Source organism: Podarcis filfolensis, assembly GCF_964270895.1.
Source record: "Podarcis filfolensis genome assembly, chromosome: 3".
In the NCBI taxonomy this organism is placed as follows: Eukaryota; Metazoa; Chordata; class Lepidosauria; order Squamata; family Lacertidae; genus Podarcis; species Podarcis filfolensis.
Window position 1 is genome coordinate 106,758,062 of NC_139606.1, and position 25,840 is coordinate 106,783,901.

Here is a 25,840-nt window from a genome sequence, read left to right on the forward strand (position 1 = left end):
ACGTAACAGCTTCTCAGAATTAATCACTGGAAGGATGCTGTCAAGCTTTCATAATGAGCTAAGGAGACCTGGCTCAGATTTTCTTTTAATTGAATGAAGGCATGTTTGCAGTCCTTTCAGTGGGAGTGACTTTCGCTTACAACAAGAAGGGTTTCAGGCTTTGAAAGCAATGCAAAGGTTTTATTAGGGTTGGCAGAGCTCATTCCAAGGGGCCAAATCAGACATGATGGAGGAGCCACGTGTATTTTGCTGCAATGCGCTATTTGTGGGGCTTCGCTTGTGCTCGAAGCTGTCAGTGCAGAATACTGCGGCACAATTGCTGACCCTGTCGGTATATAACACCTGTGCCCATTCCTTATTTTCTGCCAGGCCAAATTCAAGCTGTTACTATGAGTATATAAAGCTTGGGACCCGTTTGCCTGTGAAGTTGCCACGTCCCACTTGACCACGTCAATCTTTGGAACTGGCACTGTTACAAGTTCCACATAATACTCACTTCACCTTTGCAAGCAAATTGATATTTTAGTGTGGCAGCAGTCAAACTTCGGAACTCCCTGCCTATTGATTCAGTTGCTTTAAACTGGTTTTACTATTAATTTCATTGTTTTATTATTTTTGTACACCACTTTTAGGGTTGTTGCTATTGTTTTTCAAACCATCAAGTGGTATACACATTTTATGAAATAAAGCAAATATTTTATGTGGATGCCCAACTCATATATGGTGTGTGAGTGGCTGGGTCAGGAGGTAGGGGAGTATTTTTAAACAATTAATATTATTATTATTTACATGAAATGGAGAATACAGGTGAAGGAAGCTAAACTTAGCCTCTTCACTTGCTTCGTAGTGCTCCATTGCTTCATCATCACATTATTATTATTATTAGAGACATCACCTTGCCGACAAAGGTCCGTATAGTTAAAGCTGCGGTTTTCCCACAGTGATGTATGGAAGTGAGAGCTGGACCATAAAGAAGGCTGATCGCCAAAGAATTGATGCTTTTGAATTATGGTGCTGGAGGAGACTCTTGAGAGTCCCATGGACTGCAAGAAGATCAAACCTCTCCATTCTGAAGGAAATCAGCCCTGAGTGCTCACTGGAAGGACAGATCCTGAAGCGGAGGCTCCAATACTTTGGCCACCTCATGAGAAGAGAAGACTCCCTGGAAAAGACCCTGATGTTGGGAAAGATGGAGGGCACAAGGAGAAGGGGACGACTGAGGACGAGATGGTTGGACAGTGTTCTCGAAGCTACGAACATGAATTTGACCAAACTGCGGGAGGCAGTGGAAGACAGGAGTGCCTGGCGGGCTCTGGTCCATGGGGTCACGAAGAGTCGGACATGACTAAACGACTAAACAACAACAACAACCCACCCTTCCCCAGATTACAGATAAAACAGCATATAAAAACACAATTTAAACAGTAAAAACAAGCCCACCCAGAACCCCCCCAAACCATAATCCAAACCATAATCCATACAATCCCTTGCAGACTCTGTGTTATAAAGATGTCTCCAGTTATGACATGAAGACTGGCAACATCAACTCTGCCATGCGGAAATCCCTTGCAAACAACCACAGTGAATGGATACAGGAAGTCAAGTTGTGTATCCATTGCAGTGAGCAGTGGAGAAATGACTGCTGGGAACAACGCGGAAAGAAGAAACGCCATGGGGCATCTGCAGTGGCACAACTGGATGCCTTCATCTGCCCCAGCTGCAACAAAACATGTCTCTCCCATATCAGTCTCTACAGCAGCAGCAGGTGCTGCAACTGTCCAACAGCTTGACCTCACCCGCCCAAGGCGCACTCCTCCATTGTCTCCTGAGACAGATGGATGCCAACAAAATCCATGCAATACAGTACTGGCAGGACACCCAAATCCATTTTCAAAGGCCGGGGCAAAGAGCTGCATTTTCAGTAACCAAGCAAGCAAGTACACCCTGGCAGAAATGGTTCAGCTTATTTGGTTCGACTCCTAATTTGAAGTGTGAGGAGAAATTTAAAAGCAAATTTACCTAATCTGCAACTCCTGAAAATATATGCAAAACCAAATAAAATTCACACTTCTCTGAATTTTGCAATGCAGATCTCTATCCGAGTAAGGCATACAAAAATACATATACTAGGATAAAGTGTGCATATAAATGCATTTATTAGTGAAGATAGCATACAAAAGTGCATTATATTAGGGGAAATGGCTTTTCAAGAAGTGTGCGTATTAGAGAAAATTGCATATGAAAAGGAGAAAATTCACACAAAAAAGCTGACCAATTTTCAGGAGAGCTTTTTTAAAAAAACTACAGAACTGAATTTGAGATGGGGGAAAGTGCCAAACCGAGAGAAGCTGACACATTCACCGATCCCTACGCTTGATAGAAATACGGTAGCCCATCCCACCCCCAAGCTTTATAGGTGAACAGTGTAGGCATTTGATTACTTGTGGCTGTCCCAGTACATCTTGCTTGGCCTTAAGGCCAGGGGAGAATTGGAGATTGCTGTCCTGATACTGCCACCTTTTCCTGGCTCTGAAAGCGAGGAACACGAACTATGGACCTGTAAACTTGAGTAATAGCTGCGTCTGACTTTGAAACTAACCTAGTGGCTTTCACAACCCATTTATCATCCTGCCCTGCAATTTTTATTTTCTCTAAAATCAAGCTGACAGCGGTGATGTAGCCTAGCTACCAGTGGATGCTGTGGATTGATGGCAACCCTGTTTTTCTTAGAGCTGCCTTCCGCATTCAGCTGCAGCCAAGGATAGATATGCTGGAAGATTTCGTTCAGTCGACCCATAAGCAACATCTCTGTCATCACTTTGATCCAAGCTACAGCAGAGTTTCCCAAACTTTTCATGTTGCTGACACACTTTTTAGAGGTGCCTCATTTCACAACACAGCAAATGTCAGGGGCTGGACTGAGGAGAAGAGTTTGGATTTGGATTTGATATCCTGCTTTATCACTACCCGAAGGAGTCTCAAAGCAGCTAACATTCTCTTTTCCCTTCCTCCCCCACAACAAACACTCTGTGAGGTGAGTGGGGCTGAGAGACTTCAAAGAAGTGTGACTGGCCCAAGGTCACCCAGCAGCTGCATGTGGAGGAGCGGAGACGCGAACTCGGTTCCCCAGATTACGAGACTACCGCTCTTAACCACAACACCACACTGGTGGGTGTAGGAGGGATAATGAGAACCACCACCCCTTCCTGCACCTTCCAGAGAAGAGGACAGTATAGAGTTAGAACAGTGGTTTGCAGAAGGTCATAGTTCAGAGGCTGCAGAGGGGAGGAGCTGGTAAATATTGGGAGAGCAGCAGGAAGAGGAAGCACCAGTGAAGAGACAGCTAACAGACTCAGTGCCTCTTGAAAGCATTCCTGACCGGACCCGCCACCAGAACAGGGCGTGCCTTGAGAGTAATAGAACAGAAAACTCAGAGGCAGAAAGCACAGATCAGCCGGGGCAAGGGTGACGTAGAGTAAGAGGGACTGAGACTTTACTTGGAGCAACGCCATTAACTAAGAGAGGCTGCATTCCTTCGTCTCTCTCTGTGTGTGAATATTGAATAAACTACCTGGGATGTGTGTGGCGCTGTGAGTTAAACCACAGAGCCTAGGACTTGCTGATCAGAAGGTCGGTGGTTTGAATCCCTGTGATGGGGTGAGCTCCCATTGCTCAGTCCCTCCTCCTGCCAACCTAGCAGTTCGAAAGCACATCAAAGTGCAAGTAGATAAATAGGTACTGCTCTGGCGGGAAGGTAAACGGCGTTTCCGTGCGCCACTCTGATTCGCCAGAAGCGGCTTAGTCATGCTGGCCACATGACCCGGAAGCTGTACGCCGGCTCCCTCGGCCAATAAAGCGAGATGAGCGCCGCAACCCCAGAGTCAGTCACGACTGGACCTAATGGTCAGGGGTCCCTTTACCTTTACCTGGTAAGAACACTTCTTGTTTTTCTGCTTCTTGGCATCCCACTGTGAGAGGGATAGGATTCCCTGAAGTCTTGACAGTAATTCAATTTCATTAGCAAACCGGAGGTTAAACTCACCCCTTCTTTCCAGCCCTAGGAGGAGCACGGGGGACGTTCATGCGACACACCTGCACACTGCAGCCAACACACTAACGTGTCGCAACACACAGCTTGGAAAGCTCTGAGCTAATGTTATTTGGATGACTATATTTTGCAATGAATTGGCAGTAGGCTGTTGTTGTAATGAAGCCTCGAGAGCATCTGCTTTGAATGCAGAAGGTCCCAGATTCAATCCACAGCATCTCTAGGTAGGGTTGGGCATGTCCCCCTGTCTGAAAAACTAGAGAGCTGCTGCCAGCCAGTGCAGACAAAACTGAGCTAAATGGACTATTTTTGTGATAGAGCCACTTAGAGCACATTTGTATGGGAAAGTGGCATACAGATGAAAGCAGCCATCTTCATCGTACAGGATTAGGCATCTGCATGGCTAACCTGTGTGAATCTAATAAAAATATTGTGCAGACCCCGTTGCACTGTCTAGATGCATCTTTTGAATGTGGATGGGTTGCAAAGTTGCATTTCCATTCTGGGCTCCCAGTTACTTGCTGCTGGCACCAAACCATGTCCATATTTACCGTACCAGCAGAATTTAAACTCCTCCTTTGTTTTGACACCCTCCCCGCCCCCCCCCAAAGTAGCCATGACTAATAGCATCCAGCAGACCGATCCTTTGATCACACAAGGACAAGAATCACAGCCGGCATGCCAAGAACCTGGTATGGATGAGCAGCAAACAGAATTGAATTTTGGTTTGGCTATTGCTCTTTTTGGTCTGTATCTGATTTCCGTCAGATCCCATGAAGAAAATCCTTGTGAACATATACCGTGATGTGAGGGCAAACGAATGGCTTCTTCTCATCCTGCTACTGCTGGAAATAATTGTCAGGAATGCTCAACAGCATCTGCTTGTCCAGGATCCCTATCACTCTGCAGAGGTGGATTTAGGAGAGTGTGACTGGTCCCGCCCCCCACATGCGGAGGGGGCACCTTCCCGCCTCTTTCCCAAAGCCTAGTTTCCCAATGCCTAGTTAGCGCAGGCATAGGCAACCTCGGCCCTCCAGATGTTGTGGGACTACAACTCCCATCATCCCTGACCACTGGTCCCGATAGCTAGGGATGATGGGAGTTGTGGTCCCAAAACATCTGGAGGGCCAAGTTTGCCTATGCCTGAGTTAGTGCTTGTCCAGCTTTGGGAAGGAAACAGGAGGGCTCTAGGACCCTGCCCGAGCTCATTGTCCTCTTTCCCAAAGCCCAGCACCTCACTTACTGGGGTTTAGGAAGATGGTGCAAGCAATGGGTGGGTAGAGGTCAAGGTAAAGGGACCCCTGACCATTAGGTCCAGTTGTGGCCTACTCTGGGGTTGCAGCACTCATCTCACTTTATTGGCTGAGGGAGGCGGCGTACAGCTTCCAGGTCATGTGGCCAGCATGACTAAGCTGCTTCTGGTGAACCAGAGCAGTGCACAGAAACGATGTTTACCTTCCCACCGAAGCGGTACCTATTTATCTACTTGCACTTTGATGTGCTTTCGAACTGCTAGGTTGGCAGGAGCTGGGTCCAAGCAGCAGGAGCTCACCCCGTCGCAGGGATTCAAACCGCCGACCTTCTGATTGGCAAGTCCTAGGCTCTGTGGTTTAATCCACAGTGCCACACGCATCCCAATGGGTGGGTAGGGACGTCTATTTTTAGCCTTGCTCAGGATGCCATATTACCAAGGTCCACTCCTACACTCTGTTCTTTCGGCAAGGAAGTGGCATAACAGTGGAGCCTCCCCTCACTTAATCATTATGAAAGACTTCCAATAATGATTTTGTAGCACCATACAATGCATATTCAGGACTATTACCTTTCAAAGGCAACTATATGACGAGCTGCCATTCAGAAAGCCAAAGAGCTGCCTTGAATGTTGCAAATGCATACTCACATTTGCAGCATTGCAAATAAAAACTGAAGTTGACTGCAAATAAATCAATTTACTTAGGCTGCAGTGTTACACACACTCACTAGTGAGTAAACCCCATGGAACTCAGCAGGGCTCATTTCTGAGGAGACAATCATAAGATTGTGCTGTTCGTTTGCAACTCGGGACACAGTTCCATGAGACTTACTGCCTGGTAAATGGGGATAGCATTGCAGCCTTCATTCCATCTTTGAACTGTGATTATAGTCCGTACCTGAACTGTCCCTTCCAGGTTCTGGTGAGATGGGGGTAGGGGAGGCAGAGTGGGTGGCGGCAGATAGGAATGGGGGGGATCTGTCAATTTCATTTGTCTTAGTTTCTCATTTTTCCAAACTTAAATTCAGACTATTATTACACATAATGAGAACACCTTCTGAGGAGTGAATTTGCATCTTGGTACACAGGGTTGCAGGTATGCTGGATTTTCCAATTTAAAAAGAGAGGGGAAGGGAGGAATCCTACATTAGGGATGGAAGAATCTGTCAATTTCAGTTTTCTCACTTTTTCCAGCCTTCAATTCAGCTCTCTGAATTTTGCAGAAAACTGTGATTTACACAAAAAAAAGCCTCGTGAAAAATTTTCTGCATTTTTGTGCAATCTTAAAAAACACATATTTGTCCACACCTTTCTTGCAATCCGTTTCTGCTAATAGAATGCATATTTGTGTGTTAATGTGCCTTCTTTCTGAGTAGGAATGCACATGATTGAGCTTGTAATTGAAGCAACTGAAGGCTAGCAGACACTCCAAGAGTCTCCTGCCTGGCAAATACACAAACAGTCGCACACACTTACATGACGGTGTCTGAAGCCAGTGAGGATAACTCCCTTTCTGCCTCACTCTGCACTGTACAAATATATGAAAAACAACAAGGCGATAGCACTGAGCAACACTGGGGAGAGCAGCTGCTATTGCTGTCAGAACCACGAAGCACCTGTGAGAGGGGCAAAAAACGAGGGGCCTTTAATGAAACATTCACTCTCCCAAGTTCTTTCTCTTTAAAACTGAAAATGTTTGATGTAGAACATTCAGCTCAGCCTCCCAAAAATACCAAACTATTAAGGTTTGTGGTCTTAGCTGAAGGCTAAAATAGTCACGGACCTATAACTATTAGCACTGCACAGAGATACTGAAATGCTACAACTAGATATTAGTGATGTATGGAAGTGAGAGTTGGACCATAAAGAAGGCTGATCGCCAAAGAATTGATGCTTTTGAAATATGGTGCTGGTCCCATGGACTGCAAGAAGATCAAACCTATCCATTCTGAAGGAAATCAACCCTGAGTGCTCACTGGAAGGACAGATCCTGAAGCTGAGACTCCAATACTTTGGCCACCTCATGAGAAGAGAAGACTCCCTGGAAAAGACCCTGATGTTGGGGAAGATGGAGGGCACAAGGAGAAGGGGACGACAGAGGACGAGATGGTTGGACAGTGTTCTCGAAGCTACTAACATGAGTTTGACCACGCTGCAGGAGGCAGTGGAAGACAGGAGTGCCTGGTGTGCTCTGGTCCATGGGGTCACGAAGAGTCGGACATGACTAAACGACTAAACAACAACAACAACAACAACTAGATATAAGAATCAGCAGTACAGTCCAAATATTGCCTTAATTCCTCCCATTCTGTTATGCTTTGTCTTATCTACACTAAGCAAGGCAGTTCATTGAGTAACTGCCCTCTTTTTCACCCTTAGCTAAAGTTTTTGATTAAGTCGACTCGTAAGAGATTTTAGGTGAGTGCAAGCAAAACCTTCCCACGATCATCCTATAGAGCAGGTGTGGGGAACATTTGGCCCTTCAGATGTTCCCGAAGTCCAGCACCAAAAGAAAGTAGGAAGAGCCATTGACCTGAGATAGCTCAGTTGGTAGAGCATGAGACTCTTAATCACAGGGTTTTGGGTTCAAGCCCCATGTTGGGCAAAAGATTCCTGCATCACAGGCGGTTGGACTAAATGGTCCCTTCCAACTCTACAATTCTATGAATCTATGATTTGAAGAGAGGGCGCCTGCTGCATCAAGCCAGTGGCCCATGTAGTCCAGGATCCTGTTCTCACAGTGGCCATCCAGAGGCCTGTGGGAAACCCTCATACAGGAGCTGAACACAAGAGCACTCTCCTCTCCTGGCCAACGGTTAGGGATGATGGGAGTTGTAGTTCAGCAACATTTAAGCACTATGCATGATATAGAGCATGGGTAGGGAACCTGTGACCCTGGAGCATGAATCAAGGAGAAATCCAGCCCTTGAACCAATTAAAAACAATTAGCTACCCAGTGTCCAAAGTAAATACAGTGCTACTTTGTCCTTGCAAGTGCACCGTCAAGCACTAAGCTCCCTTGCATGCTGCTTTTTCATCAGTTCGAGGTGGGAGAGTGGGGTGATATTTGGTGCAAAACTGGCCGCGACTGCTGCCGCAGTGCTGGCAACAGAACTGGGTTCATGCCCTAGCGCTGGCATGTCGAGCCCTGTCATTGTGATCCTTTACTTTAGCCGTGACAAGGCTGCCAGGGTGTAATCTGCACTATAAATGTGTCTAGCTTGAAGCGCAAATAAATTATTCAGTGTTTAAAAATATGGCAATATTAATCAACACAGTTATATTCATCATTTTCTTTTGCTCCCTGGTGATTAACTGCGTGATTGATTAAAAACACTTCCAGAAGCCCTCATGTGCAGCAGAAAGCTATCATTTATTATTATTTTGTTTTTCATTGAATTTGTCAAAACACGATCTTAAGACTCTGCGTCATGAGCTGAATTGGATAACAATGCTGCGAGCTGAAGACAATCTGGTGGGATTCCATAAAGAGCGTTCCAATTACTTTATTGCAACTCTTCTCTTTGGACATGCTGAACTTTGTTGCCGGAAGAGCCGACTTAATGGGCCTTGACAGCAGGTGGCTACTCTGTACGGAAGGATTAAAAGTGAATTCCCAATTCCCTCTCTATTAATTTGCTCCAGCAAGCATTTGGGTAGTGACCAAAGAACAGGAGCCATGTCAAAAGGAATGAAATCAAATACAGCGGTACCTCGGGTTAAGAACTTAATTCATTCCGGAGATCCGTTCTTAACCTGAAACTGTTCTTAACCTGAGACGCCACTTTAGCTAATGGGGCCTCCTGTTGCCGCCGCGCCACTGCTGTGCAATTTATGTTCTCATCCTGAAGCAAAGTTCTTAACCTGAGGTAATATTTCTGGGTTAGCAGAGTCTGTAACCTGAAGCGTCTGTAACCTGAAGCGTCTGTAACCCGAGGTACCACTGTACTTGTTAAGATAGCAGGCAAATGGTGAAAAAGTATAAATATTCATTAAAAACAATGAAGGTGTGATACAAAATAAACGATGCATTGCATTAAAACAAAATTAAAGAAGCAATTATAATATGGAGATGGCAGACGAAATGTATCTAATAACAACAATTCTCCATGCAGCATCTCTTTTAATGCTACCCCTGCAGTCCAGCTATCCTAGAATCAAAAGTGGTGGAAATGTACCACCCTATTATGAAGGAATAAATGCCACAAAGCAGAACAATGCAGGGAAAGTTGCTAAGATCTTAAGAGAGTAAATGAGAGATTAGGAAGGGGAAGGGAATAGCACCAAGGTGCAAGAACAAAACAACAGCCACAGGAACCAAACTAAACTCCTCATCATATCTGCCGAATTTACTGCAGTGAGATTTACTCTTTTCAGCTGGGAAAATCCCTGAACAAAAGTAATGACCTGAACAAATTAAGAAAGCCAAAACTAAAATTTAGTGAAGTTAACCTCAATCAGCCCTTGGCTTTGCAGGAAGATAAGCCTCCTCTTGGTAAAACCAGAAAAAATTGTCTCCAAAGTGGCTTAAGGAAGTATCTATAAGTAAATTACAAAACCTCCTCCTTAGCTCCCAAGAAAACCAGGCCAGTATGCTTTCAAGATCCAAGAATGATGCTAGGAGTGGTAGATGGAACTGCAGACGAAAACCAGCAGCAGCTCGAAGCTGAAAATGAGACCAAGAAAAATCAAGGGAGCCAACGTCCTTGGAGTCTTTCCCTAATATTAAACTCCTCTCATTTCAAATCTCCTGCCGCAACCTAACTGGTTCTCTCTAGTTTCATCCCCTGAATACTTAGGTAAAGGTAAAGGGACCCCTGACCATTAGGTCCAGTCGTGGCCGACTCTGGGGTTGTGGCACTCATCTCGCTTTATTGGCCGAGGGAGGCGGCGTACAGCTTCCGGGTCATGTGACCTGCATGACTAAGCCGCTTCTGGTGAACCAGAGCAGTGCACGGAAACACCGTTTACCTTCCCGCCAGAGTGGTACCTATTTATCTACTTGCACTTTGATGTGCTTTCGAACTGCTAGGTTGGCAGGAGCAGGGACCGAGCAACGGGAGCTCACCCCATCGTGGGGATTCGAACCGCTGACCTTCTGATCAGCAAGTCCTAGGCTCTGTGGTTTAACCCACAGCGCCACCCACATCCCCCTGAATACTTAGTCCTTCGTTAATATATGGCTTACACCAGGAATGGAGAACCTCCAGCTCATTTCCCCCCAAGCCATACCCACCTACCATACCACCAAATGGGGTGGAGCCACAACACTAGCTTCCTGGCAGGTGGATCACTGTTGATTACCGGGGGGGGGGAGGAAGGTTGGTGCGGTGCAAATGCACTGGCAGGACTGCCAAATTGGCCCCTGTATCAGGACGTTTCTCCCTGTTTTCTTGTAATGTCCTAAATTCAGATACGTGAACTGATACCATGAAAAAGCTGAGTGATACTACAGTTTTTAATTCCTGCTTGTTAAAATCTCTGCTGGCTCATCACAGGAGCCTCCTCTCTGCTGATATGTATGTAAACAGGGTGATGTAGAAATTTCTAGAGGAGGAGGAAGGCTTCTATTTTAAAAAATATTCATAGATTCCTTTGGCACAGAAGGAAAATTGAGTTTTGTCCTCTTTGTATTTGCTGCTGCTGTTTTAATTTAATGTCATCTTATTTGTAATTGTTTTTATACTTTGGTGGGAGATGCCACAGGGGCCCCACATTGTGTGGTACAGAAATGTGGGCTATAACATTTTAATGAGTACATAAATGCATATAAGTTGCCACTAGGGGTGGACAGCTCAGTCTGCAACCACTTCATGTCAATTTCGCACTATCGCTTTAAAAACCATACCAATAATTAAATAAGTATTTTATCTCTGCTTACAAATGCTGGTACTTTTTATGAGACAAGACTTGTACTATAAAATTAGGAGAAGTGCAAAAATCCAAAGGATAATTACATTCCAATCTGCACATTAGTCTGTGAAATTTGTTCTGGATAAATTCATTTTGGATTGAAACAGTTCTTCGACATCCCTATTGTCTCCTGATGCTGTGTTCATGAAGTGATGAACATGTCTGAACCATCCTCCGGTAACTTTCCTGTAAAAAATTGGGGATCTGAACAAGGTGCAGACATTTGTTCTCAGTCTGGACTCCAGTAACACACATTTGTACTTTTAAAGCAGCATTTTACCACTTTAAACAGTCATGGCTTACCCCAAAGAATCATGGGAAATATAGTTTGCTATGGGTGCTGCGTGTTATTAGGAGAACCATGTTCCCTTTGCAGAACTACAGTTCCCAGAATTCCCTGGGAAGCGGGGTTTATTGCTAAACCACTCTGGGAATTGTAGCTCTGTGAGGGGAATAGGCATCTAAGCACCCTTCACAAACTACACTTCCCAGAATTATTTGGGGGGGGTGGAAGCAATGACTGTTTAAACTGGAATAATACTGCTTTATAGACATAATTTGGCTAGGGCCACAGTTTGTATGCCTTACTCAAAAGGCAATCAAAATAATAACAACATGTAATTATTTTATAAAGTAAATCACCCAGCAGTGCTAGACTGAAGGCACCAAAGGATATGATTGAAACATACAGTCAGAGGAAGAAGATGCTTTTTTTGTTCTTAATGGGCATGTTTTCTTTGCACCCTCACAATTTTTAAAAAGAAAATAAGAGACACAAAATGAATTTCAACCGCCTCTTCAGCTTTCAACGCCATTTGTGGCTTTCCCAAAGGAATACATCACCCGGAAAATGCCCCAATAAAGCTAAAAAGCATTTTCGAAACTACCAAATGAGGTGTTCACTCAACTCGGCATTGATTGTGCGTTAACTGAAATTTGCTGTTTGTAACAGCAGTTCAAACAGAGCAGCAATTTCAGCCGGGGGGGGGGGGAGTATATTGCAGAACTGCGCCACTTACAGAAAAAGACAGAACTTTCAAGGGAGATAGATCACTGGCGTAGTGTTTCATTCCATTTTTATGCTGGTTTGCCTTCCCTGTTGCTCCAACCAATCAGACATTAAGAGCGCAAAAACTGCCTTACTGGGTGAGGATGAGATTCCATCTCCTTCACAGCAATGGCTAGACACAAGCAGGACACAATGCCAGCGGCTCCTTCCAGTGTTCTCAGCACCTTGTTTTCAACAGTTCAGGCACTGGTGACTTCAAAGTTACATTGCTGCAATGCACTCTGTGTGGGGCTTCCTTTGCACCAGATCCAGAAACAGCAACTCGTGCTGAATGCTGCAGAGCCGAGATCTGCATGGGTTTCTGATTTGCTACTGAGCCAAGTTCAAGGTGTCACTAAGGGCATATAAAACACATTGGGGGCCAGTTTGCTTGTGGGATCGACTCACCCCATATACCCCCACTTGACCCCTTCAGCCTGCGGAAGTGGCACAAGTGCCACAAAATAATTGTTCTGCACTTCCAAAATTGTTCTGTTAGCGTGGCAGCACCTACATTTTGGAACTCTCCATCTGTTGACATTAGGTGGGTGCCTGTGCTGTATTCTTCCTTGTGCCTCCTTGCAACATTTTAAATTTAGGCATTGCAGGGGGCTGGACTGGATGACCCCCAGGGTCCCTGCAATCTATGGGGTTCTATTCAGGCATGTGGGTGTGTTTTAACCTCTTTCGTGGTTAATTTTAATTAATTTTAATTGTTTTCCACTGTTTTCTTTATTGATCATTTTAATATTTCTTGCAAACCGCTTGGATCAAAACAGAAGGTCGAGTGGGCACAATTACTGAAAGTATTTATTATGATTGGGGCTGTCATCGGTTTAAATAGTTTTTAATTGGTGGATTACCCATCTTTTGACTGGTTAAGTGCATAAATAGTCAAATTGCTTCCAGATGCGTATGAGGAAAAGCCCCAGTGTTGGACGCTGCCTTTCTGAGATACTGCAAGAAGTATGAGATTACTCTCAATCAAAGTACTAGTCGCTGTGAGTGGCAAAAAAGCCACCTTTGCTTCTCCTCTTTTTATTCCCTGTTTCAATAACACAACGGGAGTCTTGCTGTCAAAGGAGTTCCAGGGGCATGTAGTCTGCTTTCACCTCACATCCATATCCGTCCTTATTCATTAAATTCGCCCCAAGCCCTTAAAATGAAATTAAACCAGTAAATTCCAACATCCTTCCTTATAAGTGCAGCGTTACAGAATGTGCTTTGAACCCTGCACTTTATCCAGGTTGCTCTGAGCAATGCAAGTCATTGCTTTTCAAATGCTGAGGACGTATGAACTGCCCTTGCCACTGACATGAGATGGCTTGCAGCAGTGGCACCAAACAGGGTGAGCCTCGGGAAAAGTAGAAAAATTGAGCTGGGGAAGAGAGAACATGGGAGAGCATGAGGGTGTGTCTACACCACATATCAATACTGATTTTGTTCTAGTTTAACTTGCATGAATTCTACCCTCTGGGATCCTGGGTCTTGTAACTCAGTGCAGGGTGCTAACCACCCTCTGCTATAGATTTCTGCCTGCCTACCCAGAACTGCAGTTCCCATTGTTCCCCCCAAAAGAAAAGAAACAAAAAAGAAACAGAATCAATAGTTCTTTGAAAAAATCACAAAAGCATTTTCTGTCCCATAAAAAGAAAAAAAAACTGGTCAGAATAAAAAGGCCTTTAGCAGCTGGTGAAAAACAGTGAGGGAGAGGGTCTGGCTGCACGTGAGGGCGCGAGGTGCTTCATAATTTGGGTGCAGCCACTGAGAAGGCCCTGTCTCTTGTCCCAGCCTGCCCGCCTTCCATCCTAGACACAGTGAAGGGCCTCTCTTTCCATTCTTAAGGGAAAGATAGCATGGTGTGTGTAGGAAGCAATCCATAAAGTATTGTGGACTGAAGCCGTCTAGGGCTTTAAAGGTAACCACCCAAACTATGAATTGTGTCCAGAGTTGAATTGGTGACTAGTGCAGCCATCTGCAGGACCAACGTACTGTGGTCCCATGAGTGAGCATCCACCAGCAGCTTTGCAGCTGCTGTTAGTTATACACCTACTACGAAGCAGGAGCTAGACTGAAATCAGCAGAGGAAAGGAAGGGCAGCCTTTCTTGAGCATACTGTTGAGACAGGTGGTCTCTCTCAGCAGGCCTAACCTAGTGCTTTGTGGCCCTTCCTTGAGCAACAGGACATCTCAGGAAGACAACCTTTTATGGCTCCTGTTTGCTTAAGAGGGGAATATACTGGTCATAGAGAGAGAGAGAGAGAGAGAGAATCAGATGCCAATGGAGATGGTGCTAGTTTTTAAAGCAGTATCAGTTTATCTCAGAAGCAAATATCATGTTCTTGGAGCTCCCGAACCAGCAGCAAAACGCACACACTTGCACACACAAACCCTCACACGTCTGCTTCATGGGCTGCAATTGAACCATTGCAACTTGTTCTCTCCAGGTGGGATGTTGCCGGCAGACAGTAGCCACCAGCCGTCAAAATGCCATTCATCAAACACCTTCACCCTTGACTGACCTGCAGGGCCCATTAATGGAACGTCATTCTCTATCCAGGGGGTTGTGGGTAGGAACCATTTTTGTTGTAGTTGTAGAAACATAGGAATCTGCCTTAACTCAAGTTAGACTACGGGTCCATCTAGCCCAGTGTCAACACTGACTCTGCAAGGTTTTCCAATGGGAGTCCTTTGTAGATTTACCTGGAGATGTCGGGGCTTTCTGCAAGCAAGGCAGAAGCTCTCTGGAGCTAAGGAGAGTTGGATACACAGAGAATGCATGTCTAAAGTGGGTGGAATTAGGGCTGGGGTGAGCATGGCTGGGGTTGAAATTGGGTGCGCACCCGTCTTTCTCTCCCTGCAATCCCACCCTCCGCCATTTTCTCCCCTTGCCACCTGTCTGCCCCTCTTCTGCACAGAAGCATAGACACAGTTAAATGTATCTTCAGGTGGCATGCCATAAAAGCATGCCTGTGTCACACCGGCAAAGCCCAGGGCGAACGCTGAGCAAATGCGATGTGCACAGACCCTAAATCTGATTTAGTCTCTGCAACCCAATTGATCTACGGATCAATTTTCCACGCGTTTTCTTGCACAAAATTCTGTAACTCTTACACACATCCACCCACCAGAGAGAGCAAACGACTGTCTTCAGGCTAAAAATCACAAGCAAACAAAGATTCTCGCAAAAATAGTCCGAATCCTATTTTTATCAGATATTATTTACTCACTTCTTGCTTTGAAGTATGCATTTTTAATTCCATTTCACGCTGAGGCAATCATAAGATAAATTATGCTGATCAGTGTAAGGGAAGGGAGGGAGGGGAAAATCTCATGGCTGTGGAGAAATCCAGAATTTCTCTTTGCCTAGAGTTCTGCGGATATAGAGTTTCAGGACAATTCAATCTGGTTTCAACTTAGGCATGGGGAAAATAAAGAAATACTTTAGCAGCAGTGATTGAGTAGACCTGTGCATATCTACTCAGAAGTAAGCCCCACTGCAGTACGGCTTACTCACAAATTGATTGAATTACACTGCAACTCCAGACCTATGGAATCCCATGGGCCTAGGTCTGCAGCCTGCGTGGATATGAGGATGAGGCAGGGAGCAGAAATTTGACCATTTGTCCCCAGTCTGCCCCTTGCACTCACTCCACATCCAGTATATAGACAACTACTTACACAGTAGGGAGATGGCAGGTGTTGGTGTTGGTGTTGGTGTGTGTGTGTGTGTGTGTGTGTGTGTGTGTGTGTGTGTTTAACAGAGGCATCCTGACTTTCCAAACACTTTCCAAACTCCAGTTGCTATAGCAACTTAGGAAAGCTTTCTAGAAAGAGAAACACACATCACTTCTGAACTTCACCTCATCTACTTCATTAAAGTGTGTCGCAGCTGTTTGTGTTTGTTTGGATTTCTGAAAGGGGCACACACGTGTGCATTGCTCAACCCACACTCTTTCATTTTTGGGCGGGGGGAAATGAAGTCAACAACAAAACAATACCATATGCATGATCACTGGCAATCTTTGCAAATGTCGTCCCCTCCTAGTCCTTAACTCCCTCCCGTGCCCCCCTCCTCCCTGCAGATCAGTTTCAGAAGTGACACTACAAAGTGCAGTTGAACCTCTTGTACAATATTTGCACTTCTGGCAATGCAGGTAGGACTACAGGAGGGGAAAAAAAACTCCAACCCAAAATGTGCACTCTAGTTAATTGGCATTTTCTATTCACATTAAAGACTGGCTGATTTGCATTCAAACTGATCCAAAGCTCACACCTGAAAACGTATCAAAAGGATGGTTATATAATCATATGAAAATGGTGTTCTATGTTGCACAGAATGCACTTTAGATTTAAATTGGGTCTCCCATCTTTATAGTGGCAAGCACACTAAAGCTTCATGTGATCTTACATAGCGTGAAAACACCCTTAGCGTAGATGCTAATAAGACAGATTCTTCAAATTTCACATTGGACTTCAACCTAAATGAGAAGGGGGGGAGGCAAGTTGATGAAATAGGAAGGGTGGAGAGAATGAATTAGAGTTTGGGTTGGGATACAGAGACAAAAAGGGACAGATCCAGGGGGGAGGAAAGAGAAAGGAATTGGGATACCAGAATGGGGGGCGGGCAAAATAAGTAGCAGGCGAGTGGAGAAAGGAAGATGAGAATGCAAACATATTGAGAGAGAAAGGTGTACAACATTTGGAATTATTCTTTTGGGCTTATGGGTAGGGTTATCAGTGTTTGTTGTAGTTCAAATAATATTATGTTTATATATGTTGTAAGCCACCCTGAGACCTTCTGGTGAAAGGTGGGTAAGAAAGAAAATAAATAAATAATTTGAAAATAACTTATTCAACACTGTACAAAATGGCATCAGCTTGCAAACTACTCAGACCACTAGGCTTCTCTGTTTTGGAACAATGTTACTTCACACATACACACATTTCTAAATAGGAAGCATTTTAGTTTTTGTGTTTAGATGGATGAATCTGTGAATGATGTGGTGAAGAACATTATTGACCTTTTACTTCTTAAGAATGTGGTGTTGACTATAGACATTTGACAGAGAGAGAGAAAGAGAGAGACTTACCTATAGTTGACACCACTGTTCCCACAAAATAGAAAGCTCCTGTGAAATCCCATCTTGGTCGGAGGGCATCTGCCCTGATGCCGGCAGCCATGGCTGCCTCATAACTTCTTAAAAAGGCCCGTAGCTCAGGGAGGCTAATGTTGAAGATCTGGCTGAAGTTCTGAAGGGTCCAGTTCCAACGCTGCAAGGCTTCTGCTTCAGATGGGCTCTCGATGGCTGAGAAGATGGTGGCTCCAGCTGTCAGGTATGCTATGATGAGCACCGCTAAGAGGACGAACCTACCATTGTCCTCGTTGAAATGCGACACGCAGCAGCAGCCCTGAGATCTCCTGATAGACATCATCCAAATTTCAGCACCATAGAGGTGATGGACAGCGACCAACACCTCATTGGAGACAGCGGCATGGAGCTACCACCCAGTTAAAGAGTCCAAGAGGAAAACTTGGGTCCTTCTTTAGAAGGTTTTCTTTTCTGAGTCATGAATCTTGGCTTGTCATGTTCAATGTCAACGAATAATTCCACCTATCTGTATCCCACAGGGCTACCCCACATCACCCTAGGCACACAGATTTTTTTAGAGCCATGCTGGGGGTTCTGTCATTCTTGCAGTTCAGTGCTGAGCTCTTGACTTCACTGGCCATTGAGGTGTAAGAAATGGCTTTACTTTCCCAACCCAGATAGCTCCACTTGGCCACATTCTTTGTATTCCAGCTGTTATCTGAACCAAAGGCTAGCAATGAGAAAATGCATTCAATCCATTTCAGTAATAGTGAGGTATGGTAGGCAAGGCCGGCAGAATCTGGTGTCGTCTTCTTCCTGAAGGATTCCCAATGGAGTAAGTGATCTCTTTGCAAACGGCCATCCTCCCCCACCCCACTCCTTGCTAACCCCTGCTCCCTTTTAGTTGAGGGGGCCTGAAGATGAAACTCATTCAATAACACATGGCCAGCATAGATAGTTCTTCTCTGTTGGGTCTCCTAGATTCTGTGTGGAAGTTGCCTTCTTGTGTGCCAGATGTATCTGGAAATCTACTTGAAGCAAGGGCAGGAAAACAGAGGCCAGCTGCCTTCAACACAATCTTGGAGGCTGCAAGAGTGTACATTCAGACAGCATTTATTGAGATACCACCAATCTGTATTTAAGTCACTTTGATCCATCCAACCGGCCTCTCCCTTTCTCACTTGCTTCAACTTTGAGGGCATCTCTCATGGGTTGGAAAGACCTATATCAATGAGATATCAGCAGAGCTTTATTTAGGTCTCAGCTCACTAACCCGCATCCCTCTTTGCAGATCTTTATGCTCAAAATGGATTTTTTTCAGCAAAATGCTTGGCATACGCAACAGAGCATTCGCCTGTGGGGTGGTGTGACTTTTGTTTTTGTTAGTATGCTGGTATCACTCCAAGAACCTGACTTGCTCCTTACACACAGAGAGACAGAGATATAGATTACACCCTCCCAAACCAAGCAACTGTTGGGCATGCACTTCAAAACGAAGACATTTAAAGAAGAAAACAGACTAAAACTGAATGGGCTAAAAAAGGACCAGGAGGTCATCCAGCTGGACCCCTTCCTTAACGCATGACCCACCTGCCCTCTATACAACCCTTCCAGATTAACCCACACTTAATTCACAACACAGTGTGCCAAAAGCAAATGGTACTTTACCAAGCTCACTTTCCCCCCCTTTCCCTTTCTGTTTATTCAGACAGAACTACCCCTGGGTACTTCTCTTTCCGCTTCCACTTCAGAAGCTTTAGTTTGGCCATTCATCTTCTCTCCCTACTCCACCCCCAGTTCCCGGAGCCCGCAATCGCAGCCTCCAGCCCAGCGCTTCCTTTAACCCAGACGTGAGCAAACACGCACCATCTTCTTTTTCAAAGTACTTCTGATTCCCCGGAACGTGCAGGTTCTTTTTTTAAGCCCCCAAAACGTTCCTGAAGTGGCTTCTGGTAAACCTGGCGGTGCTGATGGGTCGCCTTCACCTCTGCTCCTTGATCCGAATTGCCAGCGCTGGCGGTGGGGAGAATAGCTGGGAAAGGCAGTGCGGCTGTTCAGCACCGCGGATAGCGCACTGCAGCTCCGCGTGCGCCCGCGACTCCAGTCTCGCTCCCTCTCTCAGTCCCCGCCTGTAGTTGAGCTCAGAGGGCTGGCAGAGCGGGGGGCGGGGGGGTGGGGAGGCTCTTCCAGCTCCAGCTTGCGAGTCGATCCACGATCGTTGCCTCCCTTCCTCGTTTCTCTCGCGACGGATCTGGGTCTTGCAAAGCGCGCCGGCTCGCCCAATGCGAAGCAAACGGGGATGGCCAGAGGCTGGCGGTTGTGCCCGCCTTCGCCACCAGCCGGGAGAGCTCTTTCTTTTTATTATTTCTATCTTTTCTTGTTGGACCTGCTGTTTGTGCTAGAGGGGCGTTTCTGATGCTGATGCACGAGGTTGTCATTTATTTATTTTTCGGGAGGGTGGCTGGGCGCGCTCAGAGGGAGGCTGGTCCAGGGCAGGAATTATTTCCAGAAGCAACAGCAAAAGGATCTGCCACAGAAAACAACAACAACAACCCCAAAACAGAACAGAACAAAAACCGCTTGGTTCTGGAAGAGGGTTGGTGTCTTCACGTCCTGCAGATCGGGCAGAGGAGCATCACTTTTCTCTGCGTCGAAAGTCCAGGACAGTTTTTTAAATCTTTCTCGATGACTTGGCGTCTGTTCCTTATGTCCGGTCACTATACCAAAATACCTGTCGTATAGGTTTGCATATAAACATACATCAATATGATGGAACAGGTGTGCATAAATTGATGCACAGCGGTTCAATTAAGCCTACATCTATCTATCTATATCTGTATCTATCTATCTATCCATCTATCATCTAGCGCAGCTTTGCAGAGAAATACAAAAACTGATTTAGTCACCCCTTATTCACCCAACCAATACCAGCCCGTCTATCTCCAAATAGCACTGGTTACAGACACACTCATTGGGGCAGGAGAGGGGGAAGGAAAGGATATAAATTCTATTATTATTATTATTATTATTATTATTATTATTATTTCACAGTCCTCAAGAAGGCAGCACCGCTGTCTTCTCTGTGCAAGAGGTTTTGCATTTCTGAAACAAACAAATCAACTGCAGACCTCTTCAGCCAGTGACAATAATGGGAGAAAATAAATACAGGTGTACACCAAAGGCATTCAGCCAATGCCTCTCTATTATACACCCCTCAGCTCTTCAAACTTCTTGTGTCCCTCCAGCCTATGTGTCAAGGGGGGGGGGGGGAGGACTGAGACATCCTTCTTGGTTTCAAGGAACTGTTGCTCTGCCATGTCTCGGTAGATGCAGGTTGGTGGAAAGATCTAGTTGTATCTATTCTATATCTATAAAGGTAAAGGGACCCCTGACCATTGGGTCCAGTTGTGACCGACTCTGGGGTTGCGGTGCTCATCTCGCTTTATTGGCCGAGGGAGCCGGCGTACAGCTCCTGGGTCATGTAGCCAGCATGACTGAGCCACTTCTGGCAAACCAGAGCAGCTCATGGAAACGCCGTTTACATTCCCGCCGGAGTGGTACCTATTTATCTACTTGCACTTTTGGGTGTGCTTTCGAACTGCTAAGTTGGCAGGAGCAGGGACCGAGCAACGGGAGCTCACCCCGTCGCGGGGATTCGAACCGCTGACCTTCTGATCGGCAAGCCCAAGAGGCTCAGTGGTTTAACCCATAGTGCCACCCGCGTCCCTGTTCTATATATATAGGCAGGCACAATTTTATGAGTATTCCAGTAGGAACTTGTTTTATTCAGCGGTCTGATCTGCACCCCCTGCAAAATGCCTTTGTCAGCATATGACTATGTATTCTTGCTGCTGCAACAATGCAGACCCTTGATTCTTTGGGGCATTCTTGCATGAGAGCCAGTCGTAAAAGTGGACTCGTTTGGCACAGAGCAGTGTCATAAGATTTAGTGGTGACATTTATCTATTTATTTGTTCGTTTCATTTATACCCCACCTTTCCTCTAAGGAGCTCCAGGTGGCATTCATTGTTCTTACTGCCCCCCCCCCATTTCACCCTTATAACAACCCTGTGAGGCAGGTTAGGCTGGGAGATAGTGCCTGACCTAAGATCACCCAGTGAGGGTCATGACTGAATGAGGATTTAAACCTGGATTACTTCAGTCCTGCTCTGATACTCTAACCCAGGGGTTAGCAAACCTTCTCAGCAGGAGGCTGGTCCACTGCCCCTCAGACCTTGTGGGGGGCCGGACTATATTTTGAAAAAAAGTGAACGAATTCCTATGCCCCACAAATAACCCAGAGATGCATTTTAAATAAAAGGCCACATTCTACTCATGTACAAACACACTGATTCCCAGACCATCTGTGGGCCAGATTTAGAAGGCGATTGGGCCAGATCCGGCCCCCGGGCCTTAGTTTGCCTACCCATGCTCTAACCACTACACCTGCTTGTGATTGAGTAGTGCCACTATATGCTAGATAACTTTAAAAGTTGCAGCATCTCTCTTTTTTAAAAAACTGTGTTTTCAGGCTGGGACAGTACAGTGAAGAGCCAGCTGTGTTCCCACTGGACAGAGCAAACATGCTTCCAGAAAGCAACTAGGAGAAAAGGTGTGTGTGTGTGTGTGTGTGTGTGTGAGAGAGAGAGAGAGAGAGAGACAGAGACAGAGAGACAGAGACAGAGAGAGAGTAGCTGCAAGGAAAAAGAAGGGAGGGTGAGGGTAAAGCACCTTCTCAACCACTTGCTGCTTTTCTACTTCAAACTGTACTTCCTACCATCTTACATCACTTTGGTAGAGACTGGGCATTCCAGGGAGGTAAACATAAATCTATGGAAGTGAGAGTCGGACCATAAAGAAGGCTGATCACTGAAGAATTGATGCTTTTGAATTATGGTGCTGGAGGAGACTCTTGAGAGTCCCATGGACTGCAAGAAGATCAGACCTCTCCATTCTGAAGGAAATCAGCCCTGAGTGCTCACTGGAAGGACAGATCCGGAAGCTGAGGCTCCAATGCTTTGGCCACCGCATGAGAAGAGAAGACTCCCTGGAAAAGACCCTGATGTTGGGAAAGATGGAGGGCACAAGGAGAAGAGGACGACAGAGGACGAGATGGTTGGACAGTGTTCTCAAAGCTACCAGCATGAGTTTGACCAAACTGCGGGAGGCAGTGGAAGACAGAAGTGCCTGGCGTGCTCTGGTCCATGGGGTCACGAAGAGTCGGACATGACTAAATGACTAAACAACAACAAACATAAATCCAGATCAGTGCTTAAACGCCTTGAAAGGCATTTCTGTCTTTCAGCAATGTCATGGCAGAGATGCACTTTCTCCTGTCATCGTGTGGCAATGATGGGAGAAGCTGTAATTTGCAAAATCTCCTGCCCGCCTGCGCAGCTGTTAGGAGTGAAAGCTGTCATACCAGAGTCAAGGAATTGCTAGTCTCTTAACATCATTAGGAGGTTCCACAGCAGGGTTTCGAAATGATGTTAACGGTCCCTGGGCGCCGGTAGCTGCAGAGAATGTATCAGCAAGAAGGGATGACGCTATTGGGCCTTGATGAGAGTTGGCAAGGTTTCCATCACATTGTGGATGGAGGTGGATGCCAGGGAGACGATGGATGGCGCAGGACAGCGCACTGCTGCCTCTGCCCCTCTCAGGGCAGCTGGTTTGCAGATGCAACAGAAGGAAGTGGGAGAATAGCTGTGGAATAACCTCTTCTGGCTGCATGCTTCACACAAGAACAAGATGGCTGGCCTGGCCTGATCCAGCAAGGCTCCTTATATATTCTCTGCAATATTAAAAGAAACCACCACTATGACTGCAAAGGAGCATGTTTGCTTGTTTGCTTGTTGCCTTGTCTCCCCCTAATGTGCTAGTTTTCTGCTTGCAGGGAGGTTTCTCCATAGAGGAGGATTTATTTATTTTTTAAAGGGAGCCTACACCTGAACTCTGAAATGATGCACTCCAATCTTTCGTTCTGCTTCCATGCATAAACTAGGCCTCATTCGTGGATTCAAGAGGTTGACTGGACATGTGCAACTTATCTTAGGGCAAATGGCTGTGCAAATATACATTGTTTTGGTGGTTTCTGCTTGGATAAATGAGGCTATAGAGTTCAGCCCAGCAATAACGTGAAATAAACTAGGACATTTTCATTGCCAATCAGGTTGCATCTCAGTTCTGCAGTGGAGATTCCCTCCCCCCCCCCCCCGCATCCTTAATAAGTTATCTTATTATTATTTAAACATGTATTAAACAAAGACCAAATGAAATTCTGACAGAAACCCAATTTCCTGAGTTTATGTACACAGGGTCATTTTATTTTATTTTCTCTCTTTTTTTAAAGGAGGCCTGGGCTGATGAAGGCAATTTTTAATAGAATAATAAACGGTATTAGCTTGGTTGTTTGGAGCAACATGTATGCAAAAGAAAGGAAATGCGCCCAGGAGATATTTAATTAAGCCACCCGTCTGAAAACAGGTCAGAACATCATGTACTGCTAAAGAAACGCAAATTTGGTGTTGTGATTTTAACTGGTACTTTAACTATTCCCTGGTTGAAAGACTTTGCAGGTGCCCTGTCTGACTGTTCCTTGGACTGTGATAATTCACCTTCCTTGTTTCCATGGGGGGTAGAAAATGTGCATGCGCTTGTAGAAATCTTTGGCTTTATGTGGCTGGAATGTAGCCTACTGTACAAAGATAAGAGTGACATCCATTGTCCCGCCCACTTTTATCTCTGGCCCCACCCACCACCAGCATACGGCCCTTGGAAAGTTGCATGTGAGGGGATGTGGCCCTTGGAATGAAAAAGGGTTCCTACCCTTGCACTCTCCAGCCATCCAGTTGTGTTTGATTCCTGTCACTCAGCAGCTAAAATGCTTATTGCACAGATGGGTAACTTGATGGGAGTTTTTGACTCCAACTCCCATCAGCCCCATCCAGCATGGCCAATAGTCATGGGTGATGGGAATTGGAGTCCTGCAACATCTGGAGGTCCACAGGCTTGCCATTCCTGACTTACAGGAAATGTTCTGGCTGCCCAGGACAGGAATCCTATACCCATTTTTTTCTGGGAATAAGCCCCACTGAACTCAATCAGACTTTCTCTGCGTAGGCTGGTTTAGGATTCCACTGGGTATAACCTTTCTACATCCCAGGTCCCAGCCCTGAAACTGTACCTCAGTGAGCATCCATATTTTGGTAAATGCCTCCATCCACATGTAAGCATCTGTAAACTCAGATGAATTTGTGAAAGCTTCCAAATATGTATTCCCATTTTTGGACATACCCAAGTGAATGCTGACAATCACTTTCAGGCAACCATCAACATTTGCCAGTATATCTTTTGAGCCTTCAGGTAGTCTGGACATTTGCCTGGAATGTCTGCCAGTGAATGTCCAACATCTGCCAGTGAATGTCCAACTTTTACTGAACTTCAAACCTTCACCATAACATTACAGGAGATTGAAATGATCTCTTTTGGTTACATCAAGGGAGGTGGACTCTCCAAATGTGGAGGATTCCCATTATCCCTGACCTTTGGCCCTGCCAACTGGGGCTGAGGGGAGCCCACCAACCTCTGCACCACCATTTCCCTATCGCTGGGCACCATCAAATGTGAGCTGCCGAATGTGACATTGCTCGCAATTGAAGTAGATTGAGTGGATTGTAATTAAAATGTGTTTGTGCCTGCTGTCTTAAAGCGAGGAACTCCAACGGTGCAGATTTAAACATGCCTACGGGCAGCTTGCGGCTCATTGAGAAGGCAGTAGGAGGTGTTCCCCTGCCATATGACACTCACTGGGAGCACCAAAATGGGACATTCTTTTGCACATCGCAAGAAATTATAAAATGCTCTGGAACCCAACTTTGCTCCTAGATTCTGGCCAGCAGGATTCCATCCCCCCAGCACAGGACAGGGCCCCAAATGCACCCATGTCTGAAAAGCTTGTGATGCTCACACAGTCTTTTGTAACTGGATTACTGCAACATGCTCTCCATGGGGGCTGCCTTTGAAAAGCACTAAAAACTTCACTTGGTGCAAAATGCAGTAGCTATAGTGCTGCCTTGAGCTATGTTAGCATGTGTCTCCTCTATTATAATGGCTTCCCTGGCTTCCAGACTGTGGCTGGGTTCAATTCAAAGTCCTGGCAATTACTGTAAAGTGCCTCTGCAGAAGACGTTGGCAATTGGGCTCATTTTCATAAGGGAGAATAATAATAATAATAATAATAATAATAATAATAATAATAATAATAATAATTTTTACTTATACCCCACCTTCCCCAGCCAAGGCCGGGCTCAGGGAGACTAATAATAAAAACAAGTTGAATCAGTGGTGTAGCGTCGGTTGTCAGCACCCGGGGCAAGGCAAGTAATTTGCGCCCCCTAACCCGTGGATTTGCGCCCCCTAACCCGTGGATTTGCGCCCCCTAACCCATGGATTTGCCCTAACCCCAGATGTTGCGCCCGGTGCGGCCCG

General features: G+C 45.6%; 1 protein-coding gene across 1 annotated transcript in view; it reads right to left on the reverse strand.

Moving 5' to 3' along the window:
• Window positions 1-19,520, reverse strand: part of KCNK12 (potassium two pore domain channel subfamily K member 12) — a 42,084-nt gene extending 22,564 nt beyond the window's left edge. Inside the window, exons 1-2 of the mRNA XM_083605419.1 lie at window positions 19,220-19,520; window positions 17,354-18,575 (exon numbers count right to left, since the gene is read on the reverse strand). Coding sequence (XP_083461545.1) covers window positions 17,354-17,696 — 343 coding nt within the window. The 5' untranslated portion in view covers window positions 17,697-18,575; window positions 19,220-19,520. The remainder of the gene's footprint in view (window positions 1-17,353; window positions 18,576-19,219) is intronic.
• Between the last annotated feature and the right edge of the window lie 6,320 nt (window positions 19,521-25,840).